Genomic DNA, 12,281 nt, shown 5'->3' on the forward strand with positions numbered 1-12,281 from the left:
TAAATTTTAATAATTTTGAAAATTTATAACCAAAAAAAAAAAAAAAAAAAAAAAAGAGCCAAAGGTTGCATATTTAACGACTTTTTTTCTGTTTCTTTCTGGATTCACTCTTCGTCAACACAACGTGCGGAAGCCATTTGCTTTTACGTATTAAAGACGGTTAGTTCAATAAGTCATTTCTTTACGTGGTGATGTCGACTAACCAATATTGTTTATATTTGATGTGCGGATCATCCCAGATGGAACCTTCAAAGGTGCCAAAAAGTGAAAAAGAAAAAAAAAAAATCGAGTTTATACTTTCTAAACGATGGTGAATTTGAATGACCCAAGCGGTTGCGAAGCGAGTGATAGAGAGATGAACCATTACAAAATATAAATATCTGTGTTTTCTGGCTTGAAGAAACTTAAAATGATCACCAAGAACTAGTTCAAACTTAAAGGAAAAGGAAGAGATAGAGGGAGAAAGAAAGAAAGAGAGAAAAATAAAAATAAGAAAAAAAAAAAGTAGATTACATAGAAAAAAATGGCTGGTATCTCAACTCCTACACCCATTCACATTTGCTTATTGTGTACAGAGAGATTTAGAGATGAAAAAGCTAAGCAATTGCATTTGAGAAAAGTGCATATTGAAGAGAATAGGTATAAAGACAAGTGGGAAAATGATTAAACCTACAATTGAAAGAGAAACTCGAATAGTGTAGAAGGAAGCTAAGGAGTAAGAAGGAAGCTAAGGAGTAAGAAGAAACATATAAATATACATATATATTATCTCTATAAAAGAGAATAAACAACTGAATTTATTGATAAACTTACAAACCTTTTTTTCTCAATCTCTTTCGATAAACCCATAAAAAAAAAACATTAAATGGATAACCCACAAATCGGTCCTTTCTTCTTTCCTCTATTAGGCTTTTAAACATATAGTGGATTATAAATTGAAGAACGTCAAAGAATACAAAAAAGAATCTAAAGCAAAAAAAAAAAGTTAACCACTACTGAAACCGAAATTTGAAAATCTAATTGTAGTGTAATGTAAAAAATGCATTTTGTTTTCGAAATGTAAGCATTCTTCATTAAGAATATTATTGTAAAAAGTGATATTGAGTTTTGATGATGGTAAGAAATATATGGTTGCAAGTTGTCTTTTTTTTTCAATTATATACTTACATGAAGTAAGCTAATGGAATCAAAGCCAAAGCTAAGAAAGTGGCACCATTAGTAGCAGCGGAACCTTCATATGCTGAAACGGTAGAAGCTGGGTTAGTGGAAGCAGATTCGCTTTGAGCAGCAACAGTTTGTTGAGCAACTTGGCTTTCAGCAGCAACAGTTTGTTGAGCAGATTCAGTAGCTAAAGAAGTAGGAAGAGCTCCACCGAGTGAAATTACAACAGTTTGGTAAACAGTAGAAGTAATGACGGTAGAACCTGAAGTGACGACAGTGATGCCAACTGGTGTAGCAACTGAAGAAACTTGTTCTTTTTCTGTTTCAGTAGCTGATGCTTTGCTGCTTTCTTCGCTTACTGGGCAATAAGTGATGTATTCAGTAACAGTACCTTGAATGGTTTCGGTGGTCCATGCTGGAGTAGCAACAACAGCACTGGTGTAACAAGCGTCGTTTTCACATGAGGTGATTGTAACGGTCTTGGTGGATTGTGGAGTTTCAATAGATGAAACTGGGCAGTAAGTAGTGTAAACAGTTGTAACACCTCCAACAGTAGCAGTAGCGACAGATGCAGTTGCATCAACGGTGGTCTCGTGACAAATGTCTTCTTCACATGAAGTAACAGTTACAACAGTGGTAGCTTTCTCAGTAACTATACCAGCAACTCCGTCAGTAGCGGATGATGTACAGTCAGTAACGGTTGAAATAGTGGTTGAAACGATGGTTTGTTCGGCAGATGATGGAACGTGATCAACAACTTCGAAAATAGAAGTATCGATAAATGTACCCTCGATTTGTTTAAGTGCTTCAACGAAATCTTCTACACTTTCTCTTTTAACATTTGATACTGCGCTAACATCTAAACCGCGTTGTTTCATTAATCTTTTTCTGATAGCCTCGGTTGAGTTGCTGGCTGGATGTTCTTCAACCTTGACTTGGTATAATGGAGCATTTGGTGTATCACCGTATAAGAATTTAGCTGGTATATCAATAACATTTCCTGCATTGATGATATCAGTGAAGTATTTGTGTACTCCGTCAACAGTTGAGTAGTAGAATAAGACATTGAAATCTGAAGTTGAAGTGAATTCAAAAACTGGTTTTTCTACTTCAGATGTAATTGTGAAGGGACAAAGTCCGGTATCCAAGTCAACAATGCCAACGAGTTGTCCCCCAACTAAACATGCAACGTCTTTTGCAACAGCCGATGATAAGAGGGCTGCTGAAGCGGCAATTACCGATGATAATCTCATTTTTTTTTTCTAAGTTGGAATGTAATGGAAGTGAATGTGGATAGAATTGAGAGTGCTACAAAGTAAAAAAATGAAAGTGATAGAGAAAAAGAAAGACCATCCCATCTATATATATATATATGTATATTTATACACACATGCATCAAGCAAAATGAAGTTTGAAGTGGAATTCTCAATGTGTTTAATTCCCAACGTATATTGAAATACGCTAAAAGAAGGCAGGGAAGAAAAAAAGCGTAGTTCTACTATTAGGCATTACGATGCAATGATTGCAAAAGAGAAGAAGAAAAAAAAACAAACAATAAAGCGAAAAATACTAACGGAAAAAAGAAATCGTACTTTAGAGTTTAGATCTCATAACTATAAGGTCTTTTAGATGAAGTAAACAAACAGAACTAAATAAAGATAATCAGAAAGCAGGAGAGTGAGAGAGGTATTGATATTTTGTATTGCTTTCTCTTCTATGTTATCAAACCTGAGACTAGTGTAGTATGCTCTACAAGAGGGACAAGATAAAGAGAACAAAGCTATGGGTGAGAGGACGGTAGGGGGTTTAGAGGGGTTTATAGGGGTTTTTTTTTCGAAATTTCAGAAATTGATTGTAGAAACAGCCTAGTTGTTAAATGGATTTAGAGTGTTGTTTTGAAAAGTTTAGAGGTTAAAGAGAAAAGGTTCAATGTTTATGGTATTGAGGATATTGCTTTGAGTGTGTATTTAGAGTTCCAAGTTATTTGGTAAAGATAAAATGGTGGATTAGAGCAACAAGAAAAATATAGATGATTATTTGATGGTACTGGTGGTTTTCATTATAGACTGAAATTTGTCAGGAAAGGTCAAAAAAATGTGCAAAAAACACACGCTAATGTGTAAAGTAAGAGACTCCGTGTGAAGCCTTCTAGTTGTTTTGTGGATGTTGCTATTGCTGTTGCTGTTGTGGTTGTTGTTGTTGTTGTTAATTGCTAGATTTTTTGTTGTGGTAATGATTGAGATTGCTCTGGACTATATTTTAGTCAAATGGAACCAAGCAATTCTGCTTAGCACTAATATAGATAGCTGGTAAGACAAAACAGCTTTGTTGCTCTTTTTTGGTTATTGCTGTAACATGATAAATCATGATCTTATGGGCATCTTCTTTCCATTCTTCAATTCGTTACTCTCTTTACTACTATTCTCCTTTCTACAGAATCTTGTGTACAATGAGCTAAAATACGAACAATAGAAAAAAAAATATTCGCGATGCTTGTCATACATCTTGTGTTTGTAATTGTATCTGTTGTTTCTATTGTTCGTATAGCTTTTTCCAGTATTCACCGACTTTTGCATAGACAACTCATTTTATTGCAACTAGAGTAATTGTGTTTGGTAAAGCCCGGAAAAGTGACGATCATACATACATCACAATCGGGTAGTCACTCCCTCTGTACGATCGTCAAAAAGAAGCAATGAACTTGGCAGCTTGTGGTGGGCCATACCTCTTCTCATGGCATTACTGAGCAGTTTATTAGCATAATTCATGCACGAGTTGTGAGGTCCAAACTTGAAATGAAAATGGAAAAGAGCATTCTATACTTTAGAAAAAACCCACGTATTTTGAAAGAACAAAAACTTTTACTAAAAAAAATTAATAGTTCTTGTGACCAACAACAATATCCTGGTGTCCCTCACTACAATATCCCACGAAGTTAGAAGGTCCATTACTTTAGACCATATAAAAAGGAAAGAAAATAAGCTTTTTATCTATTTCATTTCCTTTTCGGTCCATAGGTGGATTAAGAAAAAAATAATAATAATAAGAGAAAGGGGGGGAGCAAGTAATAAATTCTAAAGAGAGCTAAAAAGATTTGGTTGCGTTGTAATTCATATGCCGCGGCATGAGCATCACATGTTTATTGTTTATCTGCTTTTTAGATCTTTCGAGTCTAAATAAGACACGGATTGTACCAATGTAACATTTATACTGACGTTTGCAAGCATATAATTTATCCCGTAGATTCAAAAAGGAGATAAGGTATTAGTGCGCGCCAATTAAATAGAAAATTCAAACTATTTGTTTTCCGCAAACCAAGTCAATGTAAACTATCCCCATCTTCTAAAAGCAGTACCGAGAAACCGATTTTGTTCTCACTTTTCAACTTTGGAACAAAACAACCTCCTATCCTTGTATGTGTAGAACCGTTATGTTTTTGCCAAATTTTGTCCGACACTTTCCTCCTCACAACAAGAGTGCAACATTTCAGTTTAACATTTTGTACATTAAAATTGATCTGTCTAATATTAATGTGTGCTTTCTATATACACACCATTAACATTGTTTGAAGTTCTTCTATACATCTCGGAATTTATCTGAAATTCTGTTAATCTTTTTAACCAACCAGCAAACTTTCCATCATAAGGTCAATTTGCTCAATACCAAAGACTAGGGGGTGGCGGGGAGGGGCATGACCAAAGAGGTTACTGAGCAATAGCAATAAGTTAAGAAAGTGGTACGTTTTAAAAGAAGAAATGCAATATCATGGAGAAACGCATCTTGTAGATTATACATGTTGCAGGCTGCGTTGCTGTATTTCATTTACAATTATAGTATGTAATTCAGTTCATTTGAGCATAAGATGATTGCCTCCCCCCCCCCCCTCTCCCACTAAGAGAGTTTATGATGTCGCCTTTCTTTCAGTAATGAAAACAAGAGAGTCCTTTTACTCTTCCGTTTTTGGGGTGCCCCCGTTATTATTATTAAGACTAAAAAAAAAAACGAAATAAAAAGAACGCGGAAATTTTGTTAGTTTTTTACCTTGGCTCAAAACCTAATATAACCAGCACTGTTTTTCAATCAATTCTCCCCCAACACCCCCAAAAAGATATATTGCATCGTAGTGTATAAGCATCAACCTTCTGGTTTGTGGGCGGGGTGACACGTTTTTGTTTTTTGAACATTTGGAAAGAGACTGTGCCAAAAGAAGGAAGGTTGGATTATTACCCCCCCCCCCCATCTTAATTTCTACAAGTAGTACCCTCTATTGAACTAACGTATCTGTTTCGAACGCGTGATTCTTGCACTTTTTTCTTTTTGTCTGAATATGCCGCCATACTCGACATATACTCTACATGTCGCCACATTCTACTTATTGCGTTTACAAAGGTGAGATTTCAATCTCTTGATTGTAATGAGGAAAACTTGCATTCTAATTAAGTGAGAGTGTATTGAAAAGTTTCCAAAGCATTAAAAGAGCAACACCAGTGGTGATATTCTCACTATGCAATCAAAAGCAATAGAGTTGCTTTTAGCACATTTTTTTTACAGTGTATGTTACTCGCAAATAGGCAAAATAGGAAAACTTGACTGGTAAACACTTTTTACATTCTTATATTGATGGTGTTTGTAAGATTTCAAGCTAATCTTAGCTCTTGACTTTGCCTGCTCCGTTAGAAATGGAAGCTGCATAGAAGTTACAAATGCTTAAAGCATTTATTCTAACCACTTGCGCATAATTCTACATTATTGCGGAAATCAGCACCTGTAGAATCATCAGCCTATTTTTTTTTTTTTTTTTTTTGCGTAAATCATTAGCGAGCAAGTTATTATCAACTAGCCTTGTCTTGATGATTTTCAGTTTCGGATTTCATACGCTCAATCTAACTCGTTGCATAATGCATTTTGACTCTTGCGTTTGCACCTTTACAATTCTTTGTAGTGTTGCTCATCTCAATAGATTTCCGAAAAACTATCAGTGCATAAGATCTGGTAGCGCATTTGTACATCAAAATAATTGCCATTATTTCACTTTCATAGAAAAAGTTATACTTCTTGTACTTCAATTGAACCTGGCCAAAACCGGAAAACTCCCTATTATAACAGGGTAAGAGGTTGAACTCGATAATACAAAGTTGACATGTTCCAAACTGAAAAGTCAAAAAAAAAGCAAAACGAAACAAAGAAGTATAAAAATAATTTTGTATTATAATCCTTACTTTTTTCTATTAAAAAAGCTACTTTCTTGATAAACTGATAAAGTTTATTTTTATTTTTTATTTTTATTGTCATTGACATATTATTTCTTAGATCTCTCTCAATTATATGTCGTAGATCTCTCCTATTAAAAAGAATATAGCCGAGTGCTTAGATTGCTATAAAATAATTAAACAAAGTCATCAAAATCTATAAAGAAATATGTTGTTTCCTTTTCCATTGATCAACAACATTTTCCTCATCTCTCACTATATTGGTTGCAAGTTTTGATTTTTTGCGCTTTTACTAGTTTTTCATGGGTTGAAATCGGCTAATTTCTTCTCAATCTTGGAATCTTTGTCAATTTTCCAATCATCAACACCTGACCAATCAACTTGGATTTTCCGATGTTTCGACATATCAGTATTTTTAAGAAACTTATTTCTTTCCTTTAACCAATCTTCTTGTACGTCCAAATAAGCTTTATCCCAAATCTTGTCATATTTGTTTTTCACTTTTATTTCTTCTTTCTGGCGTACTTCTTCCAAGGCCATCCATTCCATATGTTTCAAATCATCTTGAGATGGCTCATAAATGTGCCAGATAACGTAATGCGGAAGACCAACTACGCTAAACCCCATTTTTTTACTTAGTTTACCAAATGCTTCTGTTTCTGCGTGCTTTTCAAACGAAAATGCAGGGAAATGAGAACCCGAACGGAAAACTCTTGCCTTGGTTAATATTGAAACTCCTCCAACCCCGTCCAACTCCATTTCCACTTCAGGATCTCCATAGGGATCTCGCAAGTAGGCCAAATGTGGTCGCCACGTTTGGTATTCAACATATCCTTCAACGATACATGCATCTTCGTCTAGAGTATCTGCCAACTGTAATCCCCCATCGCTTTCTTGCCACGAATTCAAATCATATGGTTGTTGGCTACCTAACCAATCGGGTAAAGGACGCCACACGTTCGGTACAATAACATCTTTATCATGGTGCATCAAATCTTCCAATATTGTAGGAGGCACTGTTTCAACATCTGCATCTCTCCAGTAAACATATGAGTGGTGCGGTTTGAGTGCTACTGACCATAGCCAGTTTCTAGCTCTCGCCATTAGTTTCCTTCTTGGTCCCTGTGCGGCAAATCCATGCCTATCACTAAAACCCTGGCCAATAGCTTGACCAAAATCCTTTTCAAATATTTCAATTTGTCCAAACTTTTGAGGAGTCTTTTGTACATCATCGAGATGTCTCAATAGCTCGCCCATAGTGTCATCTTTTGAGTCGCTGACCAAAAACGCCAAATCAATAAGCTCGTGGGGATATGTTAATTTTTTCATATGATCAAAAAACATAGGAAGATGGGCAGCTGCATCTCTCAAAGGCACACAAAATAAGACTCGTTCATCGTACTGCCAGCCATTGGGGCTTCCGTCATAATTCGCAAGGTCAAAAAATTGAACCGTATCCTCGATCCCAGTGAGGTTCGGCAAATAGGTTGAGTTGATGTTAAGCACTTTTGTGAAAAAAATAATAATGATAAGTAGGAATATAAATACGGAAATTGTGATATCTCGAAATGTTTTGATTTGAGGTATATGCTGTTGTAAATTTTTCAATGCAAGTGTATTTGAAAACGTTTGCTTGTGTGTTTTGGATTCCTCTTGGTATTCATAAGGGGTCACCAGAACCGAAGGTATACTGCTTAACGATGTGGACATTCTTTCTTCTCCTCCCCCCCCCAAACAAAAAAAAAATGATGAACAAAAATTGAAGAAAAAGAAAGCAAAACTTTACCACGCTTTCCTTCCCACCTATCTACCTTTTGGCTAGGGTATATAAATATGATGGTGAAAAACTATTGAGATATGGGTAAAGGTAAAAAAAAAAAAAAAAAAAAAGATCCCGATATGCTGATGAATAAATTTGATTCCCTTGTTTGTTGCGAAATTAGTATATCTTTCCTATTTGGTTACAATGCAAGTTCAGTGTTACGGCCTTATAAGGCTACTATTCCTTTTTGTTGAATAGCAAACGAAACTAACTTTAACACTTTCGATGTGAGATTTAATGGAACTCGAACTTCCAAATTCAACTTTTCATTTTCTACTTTTTATTTTTTTTTTTTTTCCGATCGATATGCTCATTAAGGAAAACGCAAAAAAGAAAGATTATACTGAAATGTAGTCAGTTTTATAGAAGATAAATAGGGCTAAAATAAAAGATAAATGGGGCTTAAATAGGGCGTTAATAAAGCACATATATATATATAGTACATAAACAGGACGTAGATAGGAGAAGGCAATTGAAGCCAGGTGGATTAATGTATTCTCTCCCTCTCTCCCTCTCTCCTTACATAACTGACACAACCGAAGTACCATCTTGAAAACGGGTCCTAAAGATTCTATTTGCATTGGTAAACATTCCTTCCTTCAACGAAACGACAATAAACTGAGATCCCTTGAACCTTGTTTTAATCAAGTGTCCAATATTTTGAGTATGTGAAAGATCCAACGCTGCGTCAACTTCATCCAATATATACATCGGTGCAGGGTTAAACTGCAACAATGCCATAATTAAAGAAAGAGCAATCAATGATCTTTGACCTCCCGATAGCTCAACAAGACTGTTTTTCCACACACTTCCTAGTTTAACTTTTACTTCTAAACCTTGAGTAACATCCATCATATTAACAGGAACTAATTTGGCAAAAGAACCAGGAAGCAAATCGGAAAAAATTTGACCAAAATCTTTAGACACTTTTTGATAAGTTCCATTTAACGCTCGTCTGATTTCACCATTCAATTTATCAATCGTTGTTTCAATCTTCTTTTTATCCTTTTCAATCGTTTTGATTTTGAGCTTCAATGAAGCTTCCCTCCTTTCGTTTTCCTCAATCATACTCATTATGTTAACATTGACTTTTCTTCTCATACTTTGATACTTCTCGTTGAGTCTGGCTATTTGACTTTGCGCTTCCTCGAGATTGAAATCGGGATACTGTTCCATTGTTTTTTCAACTGCCCGAGTATCCATTACCCATTCATTCTCACTGATTATTTGATCCAATCTTTCCTTGATAGATGTAGTTGCATTTCGCGTCTTTTCCAACTCAAAAGTTGTGGTTTTGATTTTGACTTGAAGATTGTCTATTCTTTTAGTTTTTGATGCAACAAGCTTCATCAACTCGTTCATCTCTTCATCCAACCCAGCTAGGCTGTTCTTCTCGTCTTCGACTTGCGATTTCACAATATCAAGTTCTCGTTCGAGACTTTCTTGTCTCTCGACATCCTCTTGATCCTTCTTTTGAAGCTCACCTATTAGTTTTTCAGTAGTCACCAACTCCAGAGAAACTTCCTTGAGCTCAGACGCTCGCTGATCTGCCTCCCACTGTAACACTTGGAAGTTTTCTACATCAAAAGCCAATTTTTTCTGCTTCTTGTCTAATTCTTTTTTCAATTCTTCAACTTCCTTTTTCAAACTACCCAATTTTGAAGTTTTATCACTATTGAACTCTTTCAAATCTTTTTCAATCACAATGATTTCGTTTTGAAATTGTTTGCACTGATCTTCGTGTTTGATTATCTCCTTTTTAAGCTCTTCGATCTCATTGAGTTTCAGCTCATTCATTCTAATCAAAGAAGCAGACTGATTGGTTTGAAGTTTTCGTTCAAGCAAAGCCAACTCATGCTTCTTCATTTGTATCTCGTTCCTCAATCCGCTAGTGGCTTGTTTAACTTTTTCCCATTCTGCCAATTTACTGTTCACATTGCACATTTCATCTTCAACATCCCTGAGTTCCTTTACCGCTATGTTGTAATCCTTTAAAGCTAAAAGAAGCGGTGTATTGTTCCGGCGTGATCCACCTGAAATATTTCCCTCAGGCTCATACGTGTCACCTTCAATAGTAATTGAACGTGCTCTAATGTTCGGATCAAATGTTATAGCTTTCGCCGTGTCGGGATCGGCGCAAATAAACGTTGTGCCAAAAGCATACTCCATGGCTTTGCGAATATCTTTTTCATAATGAATCAAATTCAACGCAAGTTGCACTTTTCCAGGTGCAACTTGTTCAGCATACTCCACTACCGCCGTGCCCAAAACTGCTGGATTTATCTTATCGAGAGGTATCATTGTTACTCTTTTTCTCAACCTTCCGCGTTCCAACAATTGCGAAGCAATCTCACTAGTATCCACCACGACGTTAAATAGTCGGCCTCCTGCACACGTCTGCAAAGCAATTGCCTTGTCATAGGATGATTCTGGTAAATCAAAAAGCTGCGCAACTACTCCTCGCACTAATCTATCATCAAAGTCCTTGTATGGACGTTCGTAATGGAAATCAAGACCTCGAAGATTATTTTTCATGTAATTTAAGTTATTCAAAAGCTTTTCTTGCTCATAATGTAGTCTTTCTTCTCGCTTTCGAAACTCATCGGGATTACTTATTGTTGAGTTCATCACCTCGTCCAATTCTTGCTGCTTCAAAGTAATGATCTCCTTGAGTCTCTTCATGTTTGCCATAAAAGTCTCGTGCTCTTGTTTTGCGTGCTCCAATTTCGACTTGTCACTAGCCAATTCTTGCTCAAGATGGTGGATCTTCAAATTGTGTTGTCCTATCAAATTCTTGGATGCACTTAGTTTATTTTTCACTTCCGAAAGTTGAGCTGTATAGCCGGTAGAGGCGTTTCCCTTAACTGACAAACCAGTGCTTAAACCAGCCAATAATTCCTCCTTCTTTTCAAACTGCTCTTTTAAGATAGCCAATTCCTCCTTTGCCTTTAAAACTTTATCCTCATTGTTTTTAAATGAATCTCCATTTTCCGATATTGATGATTTAAGTTGCCCTTTTTTCTTGCTCAACAGTTCAATCTTATTGGTTTCATTTTGTAACTCCTCGCTTGTTAAACCTCTTTGGGTCACCAATCGTGCAAGTTCGTTCGCTAGCCTATTTTCTCTTTGTTCCAATTCGCCTAGTTTACCGTCTTTTTTCAAGTTTTCTTCTCTTGCTATTTTGACTTGTGCCAAATCTTCATTCAAATTATCAATTTCATGAGTAACCTTGTCTACTTCGAAATGAAGTTCTGCAAGTTTTTTTTCGTGTTTAGTTGTGTGTTCAGAGTTGTTGGTGAGCAAATTAGACAACTTACTATATTCAAAAGCAACCTTCATTCTAGTTTGCTTTTCCAAATCAATTTGTGTTTGTTGAAACTCGAAAAAAATTCTCTTGTCATTTCGAAACTTTTCAAATTTGGGCTCTATTTCTTCTGTCAAAAGACTCTTGATCTCAGCAAGTTTGGAATCCTTTTTGAGCATGATTTTCTTAGCCTTAACTTTCTTTTCTTCAAACGTCCTCGTGCCTGCAGCTTCTTCAATAAGTGACAAGATTTCACTGGCTCTCATATTCAAAACCTTGGTAATTTTACCCTGCATAATCAAGAAATTGGGATTATTGATATTCAACTGTACAGATTGGAATAGGCTTAGCACTGTTTGCTGTTGCGCTTTATGACCATTGATCAAATATTTAGATGTGCCTCCTAAAATGATTTGCCTAGTGACACTTATTGTAGGACAATTTTCAAACCCAATGGGGGATTTCGATATCTCGGAATTATTAAAAACAATAGTAACACTTGCCTTGGTGACACCGGCTTGCCCTCTCTTATAGATCAAATCTTGCAAATTGGATGCCCGAACTGTTTGCATCGAAGATATACCCAAAACAAAACATATAGCATCAAGAATATTGGATTTTCCCGACCCATTGAGCCCAGTTATGGCATTAAATGAAGCATCCCAGCCTGATATCACAGTACGAGTCGCATATGACTTGAATCCATCTATAATCAACTCATCTACCTTCATTTGAAGACCATAAACAACCTTGTCATGAAGACTTGGTCTACCTATTCTCTTGG

General features: G+C 36.0%; 3 protein-coding genes across 3 annotated transcripts; all 3 read right to left on the minus strand. All coding sequences in view use genetic code 12, as the record gives it.

Moving 5' to 3' along the window:
• Nucleotides 1-1,163: 1,163 nt before the first annotated feature.
• Nucleotides 1,164-2,414, minus strand: KGF56_003949 (uncharacterized protein; the record flags this gene model as incomplete). Its single annotated transcript, XM_049325336.1, has 1 exon — nt 1,164-2,414. One exon carries the CDS (start codon nt 2,412-2,414, stop codon nt 1,164-1,166), a length of 1,251 nt encoding a protein of 416 aa, XP_049178990.1.
• Nucleotides 2,415-6,671: 4,257 nt separating this feature from the next.
• On the minus strand, nt 6,672-8,081 carry ANP1 (Anp1p; the record flags this gene model as incomplete). Its single annotated transcript, XM_049325337.1, has 1 exon — nt 6,672-8,081. The coding sequence occupies one exon, from the start codon at nt 8,079-8,081 to the stop codon at nt 6,672-6,674; it is 1,410 nt and encodes a 469-aa protein (XP_049178991.1).
• Nucleotides 8,082-8,712: 631 nt separating this feature from the next.
• Nucleotides 8,713-12,228, minus strand: SMC2 (condensin subunit; the record flags this gene model as incomplete). The annotated part of the gene is made up of 1 exon (XM_049325338.1): nt 8,713-12,228. The coding sequence occupies one exon, from the start codon at nt 12,226-12,228 to the stop codon at nt 8,713-8,715; it is 3,516 nt and encodes a 1,171-aa protein (XP_049178992.1).
• Between the last annotated feature and the right edge of the window lie 53 nt (nt 12,229-12,281).

The sequence above is a fragment of the Candida oxycetoniae genome (assembly GCF_023343755.2).
Source record: "Candida oxycetoniae strain CBS 10844 chromosome Unknown scaffold78, whole genome shotgun sequence".
NCBI lineage: Eukaryota > Fungi > Ascomycota > Pichiomycetes > Serinales > Debaryomycetaceae > Lodderomyces > Lodderomyces oxycetoniae.